At 53.5% G+C, this 20435-nt stretch overlaps 2 protein-coding genes and 1 pseudogene across 3 annotated transcripts in view; 1 reads left to right on the top strand and 2 right to left on the bottom strand.

The window, feature by feature from the left end:
- The window catches only part of LOC309680974 (feather keratin 1-like), a 283730-nt pseudogene that overhangs the window by 183368 nt on the left and 79927 nt on the right, over positions 1-20435 (bottom strand). The gene's annotated exons all lie outside the window — the stretch shown is intronic.
- Positions 1-20435, bottom strand: part of LOC309681160 (uncharacterized protein) — a gene marked incomplete at both ends in the record, with an annotated part of 195815 nt that overhangs the window by 140403 nt on the left and 34977 nt on the right. The window lies entirely within an intron of this gene.
- On the top strand, positions 1133-1450 carry LOC309680975 (feather keratin Cos2-3; the record flags this gene model as incomplete). The annotated part of the gene is made up of 1 exon (XM_082494750.1): positions 1133-1450. One exon carries the CDS (start codon positions 1133-1135, stop codon positions 1448-1450), a length of 318 nt encoding a protein of 105 aa, XP_082350876.1.

Consider the following 20435-nt stretch of genomic DNA (forward strand, 5'->3'; position numbering starts at 1 on the left):
CACATGTGTGCTCATGCACGCCTGCATGGCACCGTGCAAAAATCTGTACGCTCTTGTTCGGCCAGGAAAACATCAGCAACTCCAGACTCTGCTGAGGAGATGCAAGGGACCACATTGTCAGAACAGGACTCGAGTTCCCCGGGTTACGGCTGGGCCCCAAACAAGTTCATGGTGTTGCCTGAGGGCCCGCAGAGACTGCACAGAGAGGGGATGAGGCACATGAGCCCAGCAGAATTGTCCTGACAGCACTGTTAGTGTTGCCATAGTGCCAAACCCTCCCAGCAGAAGCCCACCTGCGTGCAGCAATGAGAGACCCTCAGAGAGAGATGGGGGTCACAAGAGAAAAAGACCGGGCATGTCCCCTCACATGGCAGTCCTTGGGCATCGTGACAAGGAACATGAGAGCGGTGCCCGTTTCCTGACAACTTTGCCACAAACAAGCCCACAGGAATGAGCCAGGTGCACGTCACCTGTCCGTGCAGGGCGCCATCAGCGCTTGAGCTGAGTCTTCTTCCTGTGCTGATGTGTTTCTGCCCCGGAAATCCATGGGCCTCTCATCCCGGCACTTACAGAAGCCTCCAAATGGGAAAGCACGTGGCTCATGCCGGGAAATGAAAAGGCAGCCGTGCAGGAAACCAGGCCACAGCCCATACCATTACCTGGGATGTTTGGCATTTGACGTGAACTTGTCAGAAGATTAGCACTTGCACAAAGGGTGCCTGTGGGCCTGAGGCAGTGCAGGACTACTATAAAAGGCAGCCCAAGTCTCTGCTCCCTCATCCACTTCTCTCACCTCCTGCTCCTTGGGAATCAGGTGAGTGTGGAGCCTCTTCTCCTCTGCCCTCAAGATCAGGTCTTTCCTGGATGTTATGTCTCAGCCGGGATGGGCTGCCTGAGCCCCGGGCTGGGGGCTGCTTCTCATGGGCAATGGGAAGGCAAAGGGAGAGAAGGTCTTGTGCAGAGAGGGGCTGGGAGTGAGTTGAGGTGGGTCCTGGGCTTTGAGCTGGGCAGCATCTGCTGGGCCAGGAGGTGCCTTGGCTCCCCTGCGGTTGGGTGCAGTGCTGCTCCTCATGTGTCCCTGTGCTCTGCTTGCCCCTGCCCTCTCTCCCAGGTGCACCTCCAGCCCAGAGACATGTCCTGCTACGACAAGTGCCAGCCCTGCTGCCAGCCCTGCCAGCCCTGCGGCCCGACCCCGCTGGCCAACAGCTGCAATGAGCCCTGTGTCAGGCAGTGCCAGAACTCCACCGTCGTCATCCAGCCCTCCCCCGTGGTGGTGACCCTGCCCGGACCCATCCTCAGCTCCTTCCCGCAGAACACCGTTGTGGGCTCCTCCACCTCCGCTGCTGTTGGCAGCATCCTCAGCTGTGACGGAGTGCCCATCAACTCTTCCTGCTGTGACCTCTCCTGCATCACCAGCCGCTACTGTGGCAACAGATGCCAGCCCTGCTAAAGCTGCTGGCAACGGCCTTGGGCAAGAACCTCCCAAGACCTCACAATGTGACGCTGGCAAGGAACATAGAGCTTCGGGGCATTGCAGATAGAGCTTTGGGCCAGTGTTGCCTTCTTCCACTCTTTTCTCTCTCTTCCTTGGCTTTCCTGCCAACACCTCCCTCTGCCAGCCTAGTGGCGACCCGTTGGGCTCCCTCCCTGGGCAGGGCCGGCAGGCGGACACCCTGCAGGAGCTGCACTTCATCTTAGTGGCTGCCCCTGGCGCTCCCTCTGAGCCACCTCCTTTTCCTCTTTAGACTCATTAAAGTTGTGCTGCATCCAAGCCTGGGCCTCCGAGTCCTCCTTCCTTCTGTGGCACCTCTTGCAGTCTGCTCAAGGGAAAAGGTGGAGGAAGGGGAGGGTGGGACTCACTGCACTGGATTTTGTTCCGTGTTCCCTTGGAGCTGCGGAAGACATCCCTGCCTACTCCAGAGCCACTCACCGTCAGCCCTTCCCTTGCTGCATCTCTGCCCACTAATATTGCCCTTGGCCTCAGAGGACGCCCTACAGAGGCGGATGACTACTTGTGCTGTCTTCATGGGAGGACCCCAGTGCTGCAGGAGGCCCTGGGAAGTCAGCAGCCCCACAAGCACTCAAGGCAGTCCCTCTTGCTCTGCGTGGAGCTGTACTGGGGGAGAAGGGTCAGACGGAAGACGGCCACGAGGTTGGAAGGAGGGGACAGTAGAAGAAATCACCTTGGCTAAAGCCCTGAGCCTCCTCCTCCTCCCCTTCCCACCCATCCCCAGAAGGAGGGGGCCTGGCACGCATCCAAGGGCAAGGGTAGCTAGAGCAAGTCCCCAGTTCTTCCGTCACACCCATACGGTGGCCCGTGCCACCCCAGAGGTTCATTACACAGATTTGCAGGGATGAGGTGTCTGGCACATGCCCAGCTCCCATCAGACAGTCACCTCCAGGACAAAGAGGTTATTTGCGTGGGCCTGCAAGATGACACAGACCAGCGACTGACGGTTCCTGCCATGGTACTCTAGAGAGAGCACCGATCACAACAGCCCATGCTCTCTCTTTGCAGCTCGTGGCAAGTGCAATCCCCTCCTGGGGAGCAGGGGAAGAACATTTCCATGGCAGAAACTCTCCCGCCACCTTCTGCTTTGCTCTGAGGCCACTGACCTCAGCCCCTCGCAGCAAGAGGATCTTGGTTTCCCGACAGTGGGGCCCATAAAGGAAAATGGGGTGGCAGGGGAGAACTGAGGGCCCTTTCCCCAGAGCTCAGCTTTGCACAGAAGGATGCCAAGAGAGGAGAACTGTACTGTGACCCTGCTCTTAGCTGCCACCTCTCTTGAAGCCAACAGCTCAAGGGGAAGAGCCTTTGGTGCTTGGACCTCAGAAATCGGGGACTCCAAAGACAGGCGAGATCTTCTGCACTGACCTAGCTGTGAAACACTGGGAGTGGATGGGCCGGGGACGAGAGGCAAGGAGGGATGGATGGCAGGGGAAAGAAAAGCTGTAAGCCTGCCACTAGCTCCCAGGTACACAAGCACAGAGGCCCATTGACACCATTGGCCCACCATCTTCTGGGGGCAGCAACAGTGGGAGAAGGAGACTGCTGCTGATGGCCCAGAGAGAAAGCAGAAAAAAAGCATGTAAATGAAAAAGACTCATGGCCCTTCTAATTCCCAGAGCTGATGCAGAACCCAAAAGACCTTGGCTGGCTTCCACAAACCCACCAAGCTCCTTGCTCTCTCCCTCTCCCTCCCCAACAGCACAGCGGGGAAAAGGAAGGTGAAAAAGGCTGGGGTAGAGATAAAGACAGAGGGGTTACTGACCAGTCACCGTCACAGGCAAAACAGACTTGACTTGGGGAAGATGCCTTTAACTTCTCACCAATTAAAAAGAGAGTTGGATCGTGAGAACAAGCCAAAAAATTCTGAAATAGCTTCACTCCATCCCCATCTCTTCTTCACAGACTCAATTTCCCTCCTTCATTCATAGTTCTTCTGTGCTCTCCACCCCAAAGCAGTAGCAGTGGGATCACCGAATCACGGGATGGTCAGGGTTGGAAGGGCCCTCTGGAGATCATCTAGTCCAACCTGAAGTTTTTGTAAACTATACCTGCCAGAGCAGGTTCACCTACAGCAGTTGCACAGGACGGCATCCAGGTGGGTTTGGAACGTCTCCAGAGTGGGAGACTGCACCACCCCTCTGGGCAGCTGTCCTGGTTTGAGAGACACAGGACTAATTTCTCTTCTAATACTTGGGAAAACTGCACTTTTAGAAGACTCCAGTGTCTGAATTTGTGAAAATATTTACTTTACAGCCAGCTATGGTGTGTGGGTCTCAAGGTCTCAGTGTTTTTGAGCTAGCCAGGTGCAGGGATGAGGAGGAGCGAGACCCGGGCACTCGACCCAAGCTGGCCAACAGGATTATTTCATACCATCAACGTCACACTCATTATAAATTAGCAAGTTTGCAGTGAAGTTGTCTCTCTCTCCCTTGATGGCTGCCATCCTGAGAACTTCGTGCCCTGGTGCCAGACCCCTGAGGCCTTCCCTTCCTCCTGAAGCCGTAGGGCTCGCAGTATCCGAGATTTGCTGTCCAGGGCTGGGAGTGCACATCAGCTTCCTACTGATATAATTGGCTGAGTATAATCTTTGCATATTCTGTATTGGTGTCGGGATCAATATCAGTTCTTTAGTGCTGTTAATGTTAATTATCTCATCTTATTCTATTAAATCTGTTTATACTTCAGCTCCCGGGTTTTCTTTTTTTTCCTGATTTCCCTTTCCCAGGTGGGGAGGGGTCATCGGGTGATAGAATGATTGTCTAAATGACAACAAATTGTTATGGGCCTCTCAAACGATAAGAGCAGCGTGTTCCAGTGCTCTGCCACCCTCAAAGCAAAGAAGTCCCTCTTCATGTTTAGATGGAACTTCCTATGTTCAAGTTTGTGCCCGTTCCCTCTTGTCCTATCACTTGGCCACAATGGGATAAGGAAGGGGGGCTTGTGGTCAGTACTCAGCAGGTCCTTTCCGCTGCTGTCTCCTCTTCACAATTTTCCTTGTCTCCAGCGTGCGATATTCCCAGAAACTGCAGCCTTTCAAGACCAGATCCAACAGGGATCCTGTCCATGGGATACTGTCCTTCCACATAAGACTGCCCCAGCGTGGGTTCTCCAGGGGCCAGAGTTCTGCCAGGCACCCGCTTCAGCAAGGTCTCTGCACAGGCCACAGTTCCTGCAGGGAATCTCCACCACATCTGACGTGGGACCCTCCATGGGCTGCGGTGTGGATGTGGTCTTTCCCATGGGCCGCCCGGGAATCTCTGCAGCGTCGTCTGGAGCACCTCCTCCATTTCCTTCTTCTCTGACCTCAGTGTTTGCAGGATTGTTTCACAAATTGTTTTGTGTTTGTTTTTTTTTTTTTTTTTCAATTCATTTCTCACTTGCTGTGCAGTGTTTTGCCCTTTCTCAACTATGTTTTCATGGAAGCGCCACCAGCATTGCTCATGGGCTCAGCGCTGGACATTTTGGAGCCAACTGGAACTGACTCTGTCAGACATGTGGGCAGCCCCTGGATTCTCCTCACAGGGACCATGCCTGCAACCTTCCTCCCACTGCTACCAAAGCCTTGCCACGGGAACCATATGGAGTGCGTCCAAAAGAGTATGAGGCACAATGAGCGGAATAAAGATTTCAACAGAAAAGAACCAGTCCAGGCTTCATTAAGGGACAGGTGTAACTTTGACTAATCTTAACAAAAATGGTACTATTAGTCACGCCTACAGCTAGGGAATAAATGCTCCAGAAATACAGCCGTCTAATGTCCTCGGTTGTCCCTTTGGCAAGTTGGCCAGCTAGAGCTAATGATGGGGATTCTCTTAATGCTATTGTCATCAAATCTTAAGTGCGGTATTGCACATTCCCGCTCGGCGTCTTTGACCCGCCAGGGCACTTTCCCAAAGGATTCTGCCTGGCAGGTCCCCGAGGGAGCAAAAATCTGCTCTTAGGAAGCACAGGGTTGCAACTTGGCCTCTCGTTTTGCACAGCCACCGCCCACTCCACACATGGGAGCTACGCCAGCTTTTCTCCCAAGCCCCAATAACATCAGAGGTCTGCAAGTGTGCACAGAGTTGTAAGTTGTGCCGCTTGTGTCCTGGCTGAGGCTCTTGGCTTCCATATGTCTGGGGTCAAGCTGGAAAGGCAAGTCAGCGAGGGTACCGGTTTTGGCTGGGATAGAGTGACGGTTCTTCATAGCAGCTGGTGTGGGGCTATGTTTTGGATTTGTGCTGAAAAGAGTGTTGGAACTACAGGGATGCTTTGGTTGTTGCTGAGCAGGGCTTACTCAGCGTCAAGTCTGCTCCTTAGACTGCCCCACCAGCGAGTGGGCTGGAGCCGCCCAAGAAGTTGGGAGGGGACACAGCTGGGACAGCTGACCCCAACCGACCAAAGGGATATTCCATCCCGTATAATGTTGTGCTCCACAATAAAAGTGGGGGGGGCGCGGTTAGCGGGGGTTGCCATAGCTTGGGCACCGGCTGAGCATCTGTCACTTAGTAGTGGTGAACAATAGTTTTCTTTTGCATCACTTTTCTTGCTTTTATTTTCCTTTCTCTTTCAGTTATTTTCTGGTTCTCTTGCATTTACGCTTTAAGTATTAAAGTGTGTTCATGTCAACTCATGATTTTTCTCACTTTTGCCCTTCTGATTCTCCCCCCCTTACCCCCTTGTGGAGAGTGGGGGAGGGGCTGTGAGGTGCTTAGTTGCCACCCGGAGTTAAAAAGCAGCAACAGTGCGCCAGTGAGTGAGTCAAGGTGAGGATGAGGTCTCATGATAATAATGAGGGTTCAACAAAGTGCAGCGATCAGCAGGTGGGTTCAAAGAGACAAGGCAGGTCTCGCGTCAAGCTGGGAAGTCACCCGCAAGTCAGGGTCCAACGGCGGATGAGTGGATCCATGCCCAGACACAGGCACCGATGTGTCACCACTGCAGGTGGAACTCAGGTGGCGGCCAAGCACTAGAACATAAGCTTAAAGGCTGCTCCCATGGGAAGGGGAGTTGGCCCTGGCGGAAGCCTCCCAGGAGCAATAATCTCAGCAAGGCCAACAAAGGCAAGGGGGCAGCCCTCAGCTATGCTACCTCTAAGTGGGGTCCGTCCAATTCTCCTACATCTCAGAGCAGAGCCACAACTAGACCCCGGTCCCTTCAGTCCAATACCACTGTGGTGCGAGGTCTCGGCCCCTGCCCCACTCAGCACCAGGCTGATGACCTGCACAAGTGCAGCTGGCATTGGCAGGGACATGAGGAGCCTGTGTCCCACCCCAGTCCCCAGCAGCACTGCATCATCAGGGGATCGATTCGGGGAAAACGATCCCCACAGCCAGGCAGGCTTTCTGGGCCTTTCTCCCTGTACATAAAGCAAGAAATGGAGGGCACCGGTGGCAGAGAGTGCGTTTCAGGTCTCTGGGCACCTCTCCCTCAGACCTAAGGCACCATCATTCAGCTGCAGATGGGCTCCCCCTGGCAAGGGAAACCTGGTACTCTGCGGAGCTCAAGGACACACCAGGGGAGAGTTCCCCTGTCACAAAAGGGCAGATTGACACATGTGTGCTCATGCACGCCTGCATGGCACCGTGCAAAAATCTGTACGCTCTTGTTCGGCCAGGAAAACATCAGCAACTCCAGACTCTGCTGAGGAGATGCAAGGGACCACATTGTCAGAACAGGACTCGAGTTCCCCGGGTTACGGCTGGGCCCCAAACAAGTTCATGGTGTTGCCTGAGGGCCCGCAGAGACAGCACAGAGAGGGAATGAGGCACATGAGCCCAGCAGAATTGTCCTGACAGCACTGTTAGTGTTGCCATAGTGCCAAACCCTCCCAGCAGAAGCCCACCTGCGTGCAGCAATGAGAGACCCTCAGAGAGAGATGGGGGTCACAAGAGAAAAAGACCGGGCATGTCCCCTCACATGGCAGTCCTTGGGCATCGTGACAAGGAACATGAGAGCGGTGCCCGTTTCCTGACAACTTTGCCACAAACAAGCCCACAGGAATGAGCCAGGTGCACGTCACCTGTCCGCACAGGGCGCCATCAGCGCTTGAGCTGAGTCTTCTTCCTGTGCTGATGTGTTTCTGCCCCGGAAATCCATGGGCCTCTCATCCCGGCACTTACAGAAGCCTCCAAATGGGAAAGCACGTGGCTCATGCCGGGAAATGAAAAGGCAGCCGTGCAGGAAACCAGGCCACAGCCCATACCATTACCTGGGATGTTTGGCATTTGACGTGAACTTGTCAGAAGATTAGTACTTGCACAAAGGGTGCCTGTGGGCCTGAGGCAGTGCAGAACTACTATAAAAGGCAGCCCAAGTCTCTGCTCCCTCATCCACTTCTCTCACCTCCTGCTCCTTGGGAATCAGGTGAGTGTGAAGCCTCTTCTCCTCTGCCCTCAAGATCAGGTCTTTCCTGGATGTTATGTCTCAGCCGGGATGGGCTGCCTGAGCCCCGGGCTGGGGGCTGCTTCTCATGGGCAATGGGAAGGCAAAGGGAGAGAAGGTCTTGTGCAGAGAGGGGCTGGGAGTGAGTTGAGGTGGGTCCTGGGCTTTGAGCTGGGCAGCATCTGCTGGGCCAGGAGGTGCCTTGGCTCCCCTGCGGTTGGGTGCAGTGCTGCTCCTCATGTGTCCCTGTGCTCTGCTTGCCCCTGCCCTCTCTCCCAGGTGCACCTCCAGCCCAGAGACATGTCCTGCTCTGACAAGTGCCAGCCCTGCTGCCAGCCCTGCCAGCCCTGCGGCCCGACCCCGCTGGCCAACAGCTGCAATGAGCCCTGTGTCAGGCAGTGCCAGAACTCCACCGTCGTCATCCAGCCCTCCCCCGTGGTGGTGACCCTGCCCGGACCCATCCTCAGCTCCTTCCCGCAGAACACCGTTGTGGGCTCCTCCACCTCCGCTGCTGTTGGCAGCATCCTCAGCTGTGATGGAGTGCCCATCAACTCTTCCTGCTGTGACCTCTCCTGCATCACCAGCCGCTACTGTGGCAACAGATGCCAGCCCTGCTAAAGCTGCTGGCAACGGCCTTGGGCAAGAACCTCCCAAGACCTCACAATGTGACGCTGGCAAGGAACATAGAGCTTCGGGGCATTGCAGATAGAGCTTTGGGCCAGTGTTGCCTTCTTCCACTCTTTTCTCTCTCTTCCTTGGCTTTCCTGCCAACACCTCCCTCTGCCAGCCTAGTGGCGACCCGTTGGGCTCCCTCCCTGGGCAGGGCCGGCAGGCGGACACCCTGCAGGAGCTGCACTTCATCTTAGTGGCTGCCCCTGGCGCTCCCTCTGAGCCACCTCCTTTTCCTCTTTAGACTCATTAAAGTTGTGCTGCATCCAAGCCTGGGCCTCCGAGTCCTCCTTCCTTCTGTGGCACCTCTTGCAGTCTGCTCAAGGGAAAAGGTGGAGGAAGGGGAGGGTGGGACTCACTGCACTGGATTTTGTTCCGTTTTCCCTTGGAGCTGCGGAAGACATCCCTGCCTACTCCAGAGCCACTCACCGTCAGCCCTTCCCTTGCTGCATCTCTGCCCACTAATATTGCCCTTGGCCTCAGAGCACGCCCTACAGAGGCGGATGACTACTTGTGCTGTCTTCATGGGAGGACCCCAGTGCTGCAGGAGGCCCTGGGAAGTCAGCAGCCCCACAAGCACTCAAGGCAGTCCCTCTTGCTCTGCGTGGAGCTGTACTGGGGGAGAAGGGTCAGACGGAAGACGGCCACGAGGTTGGAAGGAGGGGACAGTAGAAGAAATCACCTTGGCTAAAGCCCTGAGCCTCCTCCTCCTCCCCTTCCCACCCATCCCCAGAAGGAGGGGGCCTGGCACGCATCCAAGGGCAAGGGTAGCTAGAGCAAGTCCCCAGTTCTTCCGTCACACCCATACGGTGGCCCGTGCCACCCCAGAGGTTCATTACACAGATTTGCAGGGATGAGGTGTCTGGCACATGCCCAGCTCCCATCAGACAGTCACCTCCAGGACAAAGAGGTTATTTGCGTGGGCCTGCAAGATGACACAGACCAGCGACTGACGGTTCCTGCCATGGTACTCTAGAGAGAGCACCGATCACAACAGCCCATGCTCTCTCTTTGCAGCTCGTGGCAAGTGCAATCCCCTCCTGGGGAGCAGGGGAAGAACATTTCCATGGCAGAAACTCTCCCGCCACCTTCTGCTTTGCTCTGAGGCCACTGACCTCAGCCCCTCGCAGCAAGAGGATCTTGGTTTCCCGACAGTGGGGCCCATAAAGGAAAATGGGGTGGCAGGGGAGAACTGAGGGCCCTTTCCCCAGAGCTCAGCTTTGCACAGAAGGATGCCAAGAGAGGAGAACTGTACTGTGACCCTGCTCTTAGCTGCCACCTCTCTTGAAGCCAACAGCTCAAGGGGAACAGCCTTTGGTGCTTGGACCTCAGAAATCGGGGACTCCAAAGACAGGCGAGATCTTCTGCACTGACCTAGCTGTGAAACACTGGGAGTGGATGGGCCGGGGACGAGAGGCAAGGAGGGATGGATGGCAGGGGAAAGAAAAGCTGTAAGCCTGCCACTAGCTCCCAGGTACACAAGCACAGAGGCCCATTGACACCATTGGCCCACCATCTTCTGGGGGCAGCAACAGTGGGAGAAGGAGACTGCTGCTGATGGCCCAGAGAGAAAGCAGAAAAAAAGCATGTAAATGAAAAAGACTCATGGCCCTTCTAATTCCCAGAGCTGATGCAGAACCCAAAAGACCTTGGCTGGCTTCCACAAACCCACCAAGCTCCTTGCTCTCTCCGTCCCCAACAACAGAGGAGGGGAAAGGAAGGTGAAAAAGTCTTGGGTAGAAATAAAGACAGAGGGGGTACTGACCAGTCACCGTCACAGGCGAAACAGACGACTTGGAGAAGATTCATTTAACTTCTCGCCACTTTAAGGGAGAGCTGGATGGTGAGATCTATCCAAAAAAAAAAAACAAACCAAAAACCCCTTCACTCCATCCCCATCTCTTTTTCACGGACTAAACATCCCTCCTTTATTTTAAGCTCTTCTATTTCTTTCATCCTGAAGCAGCACAGTCATTGGTCATGGGCTCATTGCCAAAAAATGCATGCAAGGAATCATGTAAAAAACAGTACGCTCACGGACGGCCTATAAAACATCAGCAACTCCAGACTCTGCTGAGGAGATGCAGGGGACCACATTGTCAAAACAGGACTCGAGTTCCCCGGGTTACGGCTGGGCCCCAAACAAGCTCATGGTGTTGCCTGAGGGCCCGCAGAAACTGCACAGAGAGGGGATGAGGCACATGAGCCCAGCAGAATTGTCCTGACAGCACTGTTAGTGTTGCCATAGTGCCAAACCCTCCCAGCAGAAGCCCACCTGCGTGCAGCAATGAGAAACCCTCAGAGAGAGATGGGGGTCACAAGAGAAAAAGACCGGGCATGTCCCCTCACATGGCAGTCCTTGGGCATCGTGACAAGGAACATGAGAGCGGTGCCCGTTTCCTGACAACTTTGCCACAAACAAGCCCACAGGAATGAGCCAGGTGCACGTCACCTGTCCGCACAGGGCACCATCAGCGCTTGAGCTGAGTCTTCTTCCTGCGCTGATGTGTTTCTGCCCCGGAAATCTGTCACTGCTGTGCCTCACTGAAGCTGCTTTCACACAGTGGCTTTCCAGACCAGAGTTGGTTTGTGACATTGGTGGGTCGTAGAATTCCTGGGCTGGAGAAAAGCTGCTCTGTACTTGGGGAAGACAAGGCAGCACAGAGTAGTGTTGTGTCTTTGGGTACCCGTCACTGTTCAGGCTTACCTTCACCCAAGGGGTTGTTGGGTTTGCAGGGATAGAGGACTTCCATTCCTCCCGCCCTGTGGGAACATTGTCTTATGAGCTTCCTTGCCCACCACACCTCCTCCAAAACAAGAGGATCACTCTTCCCCGAGAGCCTGTGGGGCTGCTGACCTCCCTGGTGCCTCCCACACACCCAGAGTTCCTCTCTGGAGCACAGTGGTTTTCAGGATTCCTGTTCACATGATGTGCTCCATGGCCAAAGGGGTATTTCTGAGCAGAGTCGCAGCAAGACAAGGATTGATTGCCATTGGCTGTGGAGTAACTAGGGGTGTCTTCCTCAGCTTGAAGGGGCAGTTCTTGAAAGAGGACTCACTGCAATATGTCCCACCCTCCAATGCCTCTAGGAGTGATGAAGACTTCCCTATTGCCCCCACCTAATTCTCATCCCAAGCAATGGCTTTCTTCTTCAGCAGTCAGTGTACAGACGGAAAGATCACATAAAAGGACAAGGACAGCATTGCAGCAAATTTTTAATAAGCCTAAAGAGGGAAATGAGGTCATGCCAAGTGACCCCAGCCTGGGGAGCAGCAGGAGCAGCCAAGAATGTGTTCCCCTTTTCCTGTGGCAGAGTTCCCACAGGGCATGTGTTGACCTGCCTGGCAAAGGGACAAAGGCTAGCAGGTCTCCCCAGGCTGGTTTCTGGGGTACACTTGGAGGGGAACTCAAGACAAAGAAAAGAGAGAAAAAGGGTGAGTAGAAGACAGAAAGGCAGACATCGACCATGTTTTCAAAGAGAGCTGCTTAGCACCTTTCAGCCTGCCCTTGCAGGGCAAGCCAGAGATGGTCAGCTGCTCTTAAAACTATGGCACTAAGTTTCATGCTCTGTCCAGTACCATGTTCTGAGTTCCTAGGGGTCCTTATGCAGAGTTATTGCCAACATCTTTAGCAGGGGGGGCACCTTCTGCCACAGTAGCGGCTGGAAATGCCAGAAAGGTCACAGCACCCAGAGTTGATGGGCACTCCATCACAGCTGAGGATGCTGCCAACGGCAGCGGAGGTGGAGGATCCCACAACGGTGTTCTGTGGGAAGGAGCTGAGGATGGGTCCGGGCAGGGTCACCACCACGGGGGAGGGCTGGACGACGACAGTGGAGTTCTGGCACTGCCTGACACAGGGCTCATTGCAGCTGTTGGCCAGCGGGGTCGGGCCACAGGGCCGGCATGGCAGGCACTGATTGTAGCAGGACATGTCTCTGGGCTGGAGGTGCACCTGGGATAGGAGCAGGGAGGAAGCAGAGCACAAGGGTGGGTGAGGAGCGGCCTGGTTACCTTTTCACAAAGGAGCCAAGGCCACCATTGAATGGGGAGCTGGAGACTGTGCCAGGAGCCACAGGGTCTTCATTGCCTCATCCGACCAGGGCCCTACAAAGAGTAATCTGACCCAGGGAAGCTCTCTCCTAGTGCATAAGTCAAAAAACCACGGTCATGTCCCAGCCTCTCTGTAAGCTGACCTTCTCCCCGCATCCCTCTGTCTTGACAATGCGCTCCAAGACCCAACATATGACAAAGCCAACATCCACTGAGATGTCCATCGGGTGGAGATCTCAGTTTGGAAGAGGAGGAGAAGGGGTTTCAGACTCACCTGGTTGCAAAGGAGAAGGCAGCAAGAGAAATGGATGAGAGAGCAGGGACTTGCGCTGGCTTTTATACCTGCCCTTCATGGCCACAGGACCAGAGACACCCTTTGCAGAGGTAACAATTTCCTGACAAGCTCATCTTGAATGCAAACCGTCACAGCTAATGATATGGGCTGTGCTTTCATTTCCTGCACATTTTCATTTCCTTTTCATTTCCAGATTTGTGCCATGCCCATTCCCCAACGAAGGCTTCTTGTGAGCACGGGGTTGAAAGGCCCCAGGATTTCTAGGGCAGAAATGCAGCAGTACAGGCAGAAGACTCAGCTCAAGTTCTGGATGGGTCCAGAAGAGGCAAGTGATGTCAGCTTGGATCTCTGTGTTGGGGTTGTTTGAAGTGTCATTCTCAGGAAGAAGGTCCGGCCATTCTCAGCTGGATGCACAAGGAGTCCTGTGTACAAGGACGCACCCTATCCTTCTCTTTCCCTCCCTCCTCAGCTCACCCCAATGGTCACTTGTTGTTGCCTCCCCAGGTGTGTGCATTGCGCTGTTAGGTTTTGACCAGCTCCTGCCTAATACTGCCCTCAGAAAAAAAATGTGGCCTGTTTTGATTTGTCCCCACTCTGTGAAGTCTGCGAGTACACAAACAATAGTATGGGCATGCATGGGGCCTTGTCCTTCCACAGAATGCTCTAGCCCTGCCACGCTTGTCCCTGGCTGTCCTCAGCAGTGTCCACAGTTGGCTCTGTTCCTGTGTGTCCCCCTGGTGATGGTTCCAGGCCCCAACAAGGACCATTGCACACTAGTTTGGATCCTTAGTCTAACTCAACATAACATTGGGAACACCTCAACGTGGCTGGCAGTCCCTGCTCCCTGCCTCTCCAGGCCAAGACACAGATGCTAGAGAGTTCAAAATGATGGGGTTTTCTTTCTGGACCTGGAAAAAGGCTGAGGAATCCTGCCCACCTTCTGCAGGCCATGTCCAAATGGATCTGTTTCTGGTGAAGTGTTGGTGCTTTCTGGGGTGGGACAAAGCCCTCCTTGGTCTCCTAGCCAATGCCAAATGTAGTTGTACAGCTCATCAACCCAGTGCTGTGTCAGGCAGGTGCTGTGATGTTGGACCAAACACATACTGAATTTAAGTATCACAAATCCTGATATCACTGTGCTCTGAGTGGAAGGACATAGACACTGTGTGTTGTACAGGGAGAGCCAAAGAGCTGATGCCTGCTTTGATGGTCAGCCCTAGGACCTTCATGCCCCACATTGGAATCTCAGTCTGAGCATCTAGCAACTGCCCCAAAAGGTAAAGTACACTGGATTCTAGGCCACACCCCACAAACCTTGTTGCTATTGCACAGGAATATCCAGAAGAAACCCTCTTTCGGACAAGGCTATCACATGGTGTGTAGAGTTCCTGAGCCCACCTACCTGCCTGAACGTTTGCCTGCCTGGGCTCAGGTCCCGCTTGAGGTGAGTGTAGACAACGGTTTCCCCCTTCCTTTTAGTGACCTTGCTGAGATCAGTCCCAGGGAGCTGTGCTGGGAGAGCTCAGCCAGGGCAGATTCCCCTCTCCGCAGAGCTGCTGTTTCTGAGCTGAGGCTCTTGTGTAGCCAAAGGCCACATTGCTTTCTTATGAGGTAACAGGCACTGTGGACAAGGGAAGGTCAGGGCATGTGTGTACCTAGAGTTCAGTAACACCTTTGACAGCCTCTCCTGTATTTCTTTTATGCACAAATTGGAGATGAATGGGTTCAGTTAGAGGATAAGTTGGGTGGCAAATTGTTTGGACTACCAGGCACAAAGAGTTCTTAACATGGAGGAAGGCACTGACCAGAATGTCACAAGGGTCAAAAAAAACAAGGGCAAGGTGTCGAGTCTGGGGGAGGAACCAGCCCATGCAGTCATGCAGGCTGAGGGACTGGCTGTCTAGGAAGCAGATCCACACAAAAGGATTTGTGGTTTGAGAAGACACACAGCTTATCCACACCACAATGTGCCCTTGCACCAAAGATGGCCAAATGTATCCTGAACTGAGTTAGTCACAGTGTTGCTAGCTGGTCCAGAAAAGTGATCCTGCCCCTCTGGCCCATTTGTGACCACGTCTAGAGTACCACTTCCAGGTTGGGACTCCCCAGTCCAGGAAGGATATTGACAAACTGAAGTGAATCCAGCAGAGGCCACCAATCTGATTAGAGGGCTGGCAAACGTGATGTGCAAGGAGAGGCTGAGAGAACTGAGCCTGGTCATCCTGGAGAAGAGATGGCTCAGGGGATACCTTCTTGCTTTCTAAAACTATTTGTTCAGAGGAAACAGAGAAGAGCAGTGCTGGCCCATGGCCCAGCCCCAGGGCAGCGGCAGTGGGTGATGGCAGCAAAGAGATGGTGGGGCCAGAGCAGACAGCCTGGGCTGGCAATTGGCAGTGAGATGTGGGCAGCAGAGGGTGGGATGTGCAGGGCTGGTGGGGCTGGCTGTGGTGCTACTGGGTGTGCAGGGCGGGCATCAGCTGTGGGTGGCCAGGGCTGTGCTGGCTCTTCATGGTGTTTCTGTCTGTCTGCCATCTCGCTTCCCTCTTTCCTAACTCTGACTTCCTGCTCAGTATTCTTGCATTGTCTCCATCAACTCTATTCTTATGAGTTTGCTTGCATGTACAGCTGCCTTTCAATATACCCACTCTTTCCTTTGTGCATTCAACAATGATTGCCCTGAATTTAGCCCTCTGTTCTTCACTGTAACACCCACTCTCTGTGCCAGTATTCCTCTCTCTCTTCATCTATCCACCCATCCATCCATCTTTTGACCCATCCCTCCATGCATCTACCATCCCTAACCCCTCTTCCTACTCTCTGAGAGCCCTCTCTCATCTTTCCCTCTGCTTTCTTCATATCTGTAGACACAAATTTGCTTTCCTGCACCTTTCCATTATTCCATACATCCGTACATCCCCTTGTGCATTCAGCATCCTTTCATGTTCGAATTCAGCCCTCTCTCCTGCACTGTAATACTCCCAGCTCCCCTGTCTACTCCTCTTCATCCATCCATCCATCCATCTATCCATCCATCCATGCATCTGACATTCATGCTATCTCTCCATGCATCTATTTCAAATTTCCTCCCAGCCATTTCTCCTTGTTCCACAAAACCACACCAGGATCACTCTCTGTCCCTTGTCCATGTGGGCCCATGTCCCCATCTGTTCTGGACTAGCTCTGTGTCACTGCCATTGTTCCTGACCATGTCTGTGTGAAACAAGCCATCAGAGCTGGGTAATCATAGGTGATTTCTGGCCTTTCCTTCTCCTTTCTCAGCAATGCCTACTGGTGGAGCCCAGGTACACCAGGAGCCATTGGCAGAGACCAGTGAGGGCACTGGCATCAGCATCACCTGCTGACACCCCAACATACAAATCAGTGAGTTCATCCACTGGGACTCTCTACTCCCTGGATGAGGCTCCAAACTCCTCTATGTGAGTGGTCTAAAAGGTTCCAAAGTGTTGCTGGACCCACTGGAACAGCTGTCAGTGGTGGCAGACCACTGGTCCAGTGCCCTGTGGCTCACCTGGTCCTGACATGGGGAAGTGATAGTGTATTAGTGCCCCAGGATACACCGGGGAGGAGCATAAACTACCACAGGCAGGGCTGGGTGTGTGTGGCAGAGGCAAGGGGACAGCCCGAGCTGAGCCAAACTGGGGATGCTGCTGATCTTCATGACAGGTCCTCCTTGTCATGTCAGTACCTGGAAGAGGAAAAGTTCAGCCCTGTCCCCTGCCTCAGCTGGGCACTGTTGTGGCAGCCATACTTGTATTACAAGGGAACTCTGGGTAGGTTTGCAGTCATTGGAGAGCAGAGGGCAGCCCACTGTCATGCCATGGCCAAAACTGAACAACAGGACCCTGAAGGCATTGTGGGAGTGGGGGCTGCTGTGTCAATAACCTGCTTCCTGTAGTCCCTTCCAACTGTGTGGGAAAAGCCTTGGGTGAGAAGTAACAGAGGTGCCCTGCTCTGGGCAGCAGACATCAGAAGACATGAAAATCAAGTAGCTCTTTTCCTTGCATGGGTTCTGTGGCCTAGGGTGGGACAACCAGCTGGAGACTGTGGATAATGTAGGTAGGTGAGGAGACACAGGGGCACCACCTGTACACCAGAGAGCTGTGTTGCCATGTCCTACCCCTGCCAGAGTGAGGCACTGTGTCTTTCCCTGTGCAGCTGTTTCTGCAGCAGATGCTCTTCACAGTGATGTTTCACTTCAGATGCCTCCTCTATGGCCAGAGGTGAAGGGAAGGGAGTGTGCAACACCTGGGTCCAGGCACTTCAGTATGTGCCTGTTCGTCTCTCTATCCAGATGGTCCCAGGGATCGGGTGGACATGAGTGGGTGCAGGGGTGCCTTCTCCATCTCCTGCAGAGCTGGCTGCAGGCCTGTGCAGCTGGCTAGGTGGTTGATGTCAGGAGAAGTTCACAAGGGATGCTGGCCACTTAGATGGACAGTAATTAAACCAGGAGTCTATTATCTCTCTGTAGAGCCTTTTTGTGGTAGATGTTGGGGGACAGACCCAAAAAGGCCTGCCTGGAGCAGCAGGGAGAGAGTTTTGCTCCACCCTCTGGGCTGTGGTTTGGAGGGCTCTTTCATCTGGCAGAGGCAAAAGAAGAGGTGAAGTTGCAAGCATCAGGTGAGATGTGATTTTCAAGCTCAGGAGAATGAGGCAAGAGTTTGCACAGCTGGTGGTGGGAGGGAGGAGACGAGAGTCCTGACTGCCTGGGAATCTGGGAGTGTTTCTGTAGGGAGAGCAGGGGCTGCAGATGGGTACGGCAAATACTCTGGGAGATTACAGGAGAAATGGGCATAAGAGGAGGAAGACTTCACCCAAAATTTGCAGGTACTGAGAATTCTTCAATGTACTGCTAATACACATGTAGCCAAAAGAAGGAAAAATGCTAGGTAACAGAGCGATGCAACGTACAGCAGCTTCTCTGTATTGGATACAATGCTACCAATCTCTGTAGGGATGGTCGTAAACCTTGGGCGACAAACAGGGAAGGCTGACTCAGTGCAAGAAGAGATGAGATGCCATACAAGGACAGGGCAAAAGCAGAGGATGTGGTGTGTCATATGGAGGATCTACTATAGCAAGCATATTTTATATGGTCAGAGATGGGAGGGGAACAACTCTTGTGGTGTGCTGTTGAAGGAGAGACCAGCAGTTAACATAGCTGAGAGGCAGATCTGGAGAGAATCGTTGGAGCGAAAGACCAGTAAGCATTGCTGAAAAGCAGGATGATCTGGAGGGTGCAGAGTGGCCAGAACCTGCAGAAAGAAGTGTGCAGGTGCAAACAGCTCAGCATTTCAGAGGCTGAGAAAAGTGAGGTGGAAAGTGGGGACAGCAAGCAAGCTGATGAACTGATAGATAGAGAGGTGCACAGGCAAGCAAAGCTGAAATCCCTTTCTGCCTGTACAGCTCATGCCCAGTAGGACTCCGTGCTCCAGTTCCCACCAGAAATTATTGTCCAGGCAGGACACAGCACAACTCTGCACTGCAATTTCTTCACCAGCTATGCCAATCCTATCCTCTTCTGGTACCAGCAGCACCAGGATCAGACACCTCAGATGCTGCTGCTGGTTGACAAATGTGTGTCTGTCCACGGTCTGTGGAGACCTCCCAGCTCCTTCTCCATGTGCAGGATGCCAAGCTCTGGGGGAGCGTTGCCTATTTCTGTGCACTGAGCCCACACTGGTGCCCACAGCATGCAGCAGTGCACAGGAGCAGGGGGGTGGTCTGACGAGTGGTTCCCTCCCTGCCACTGCTTGATGTAGCTCTGAGCTCAGCCTGCCCAGCAGTGGCACCTGGGGCTGTGCTGCTGTGAAGCACATACCAGCGTGACTTTTACAGCTGCATCTAGATCCAGGGTCTTTGGTGATGAAAAGAAGGAGTAAGAAACCTGACTTGGGACAGGCCCATTGGAGGCTACACCATAAACAAGACAAATCTGGCTTGTAAATGGCCTCTGCTTAAAATAGCTGGTGCACTGGAGTGAGTAGTCAGGGTAAGTAACCTATCAGCTTGTCTTATTCTTCCCTTTCCCTGTGCCTCCACTGATGGCCACAGCTGGAGAGCAAAGCTTGTGGCAGGAGGCACAACTTACAGTTTTGCCATGTGGCTGTAGTAGCCCAAGAAGGGAAGAACCCTTCCTTGCCTCAAATCTGGGTGTCACCAAATGAAGAAGACCCATCAGCTAGATGCTGATTCTCTGTTCAAACCCTTCCTGCACTCATCCACTGCTAGAGAGTGGTCCCAATGATTCCCATGTCTCCTCTCCTCAGGAATATCACCAGTGATCGGCGGGGGGGAGCCCCTATGTCCCTGAGTCTATGCTGTTTTTTCTGTCCAACAACTGGCAATCCCATCTCAGTGATCTTGTTTCCTCCCCTAGGAAACAAGAATGGTTCTGGGGACCTATTCTCAGGCAATGCCACCCCAGCACTCTATATGGAAGCTCAGCTGGAGGGTGCTGACTTTCCAGCTGGATCCCACCCTGCGAATTGGAGTCTGATGCTCACAAAGCATCATCTACTTCACCTGAGACAGCCTAGGGTGTTTGGTTGTTTTCCTACTGCTGCTCCAGCATGGTCTGCCTTTCCCAAGTGAAGTGGGTCTGCTCTGCCTGCCCTGTTGCAGGCTTTGCATGCCCCTATTGATCTCAGAGGGCTATAGGTAGGGTTAATGGAGAATTGAGAGCAGCCCTCAGTGTCCTGCATTCTGCTGTGTCTCGTGTCCCTTGGACATTTCAGGTCCTGCTTTGGTTGCTCTCCAGGGCTGCAGGGGGCTTCAACACTCCATAGACACAATTCTCCCCAAAAATCAACATCATCCCTAAGCAGGACTGAAAAGCAGTGATGGCTACCTGAGGACACATCCGGGCTTAGGCCCTTCTCCAACCTCAGTGGGCTGTACCAGGGATTTTCCCTGAGAAAGAGAACACAGCTGACAAGGGTGGGCATCAGCCTGTCCTCGGGCACTGGTGCCTGGGCCCAGATGTGTGTCTAAAAGCCAAGTGCTCAGGACAGGTAGACAGGAGAATTGCCTCCAGAAGCACCACTGCTTCCAGAAGGGAGGAGGAGACATTCAGTCCTGACCAATCATCTCAATTTGGAGAGCTCTACACTCAGGTGAAATTAATCCCACACTGTTCATAAAAGTGTATCTGCCATGTTGATGCCTCCTCCTTCTGAAGTGGTCACATGGACTCCTTTCCCTGTCAGAGTGCAGAAAGAAGGACTTCAAAAACATGATTCATTGGTTCTGAAATTAGAATCAGAAGGGGGAAAGCAAGTGCCCTTTAGAAGTGCTAACATCTTCCCAATAAATGTAGAATCATAGAATCATAGAATCAGTGAGGTTGGAAGGGACCTTTAAGATCATCAAGTCCAACCATTAACCTACCCTGATAAAAACACCACCACTCCTAAACCATGTCCCTAAGCAGCTCATCTACCCTTTTCTTAAACACCTCCAGGGATGGTGAATCCACCACCTCTCTGGGCAGCTTATTGCAATGTTTAATAACCCTTTCAGTGAAAA

This window comes from Vanellus vanellus, assembly GCF_965231255.1.
Source record: "Vanellus vanellus genome assembly, chromosome: 24".
In the NCBI taxonomy this organism is placed as follows: Eukaryota; Metazoa; Chordata; class Aves; order Charadriiformes; family Charadriidae; genus Vanellus; species Vanellus vanellus.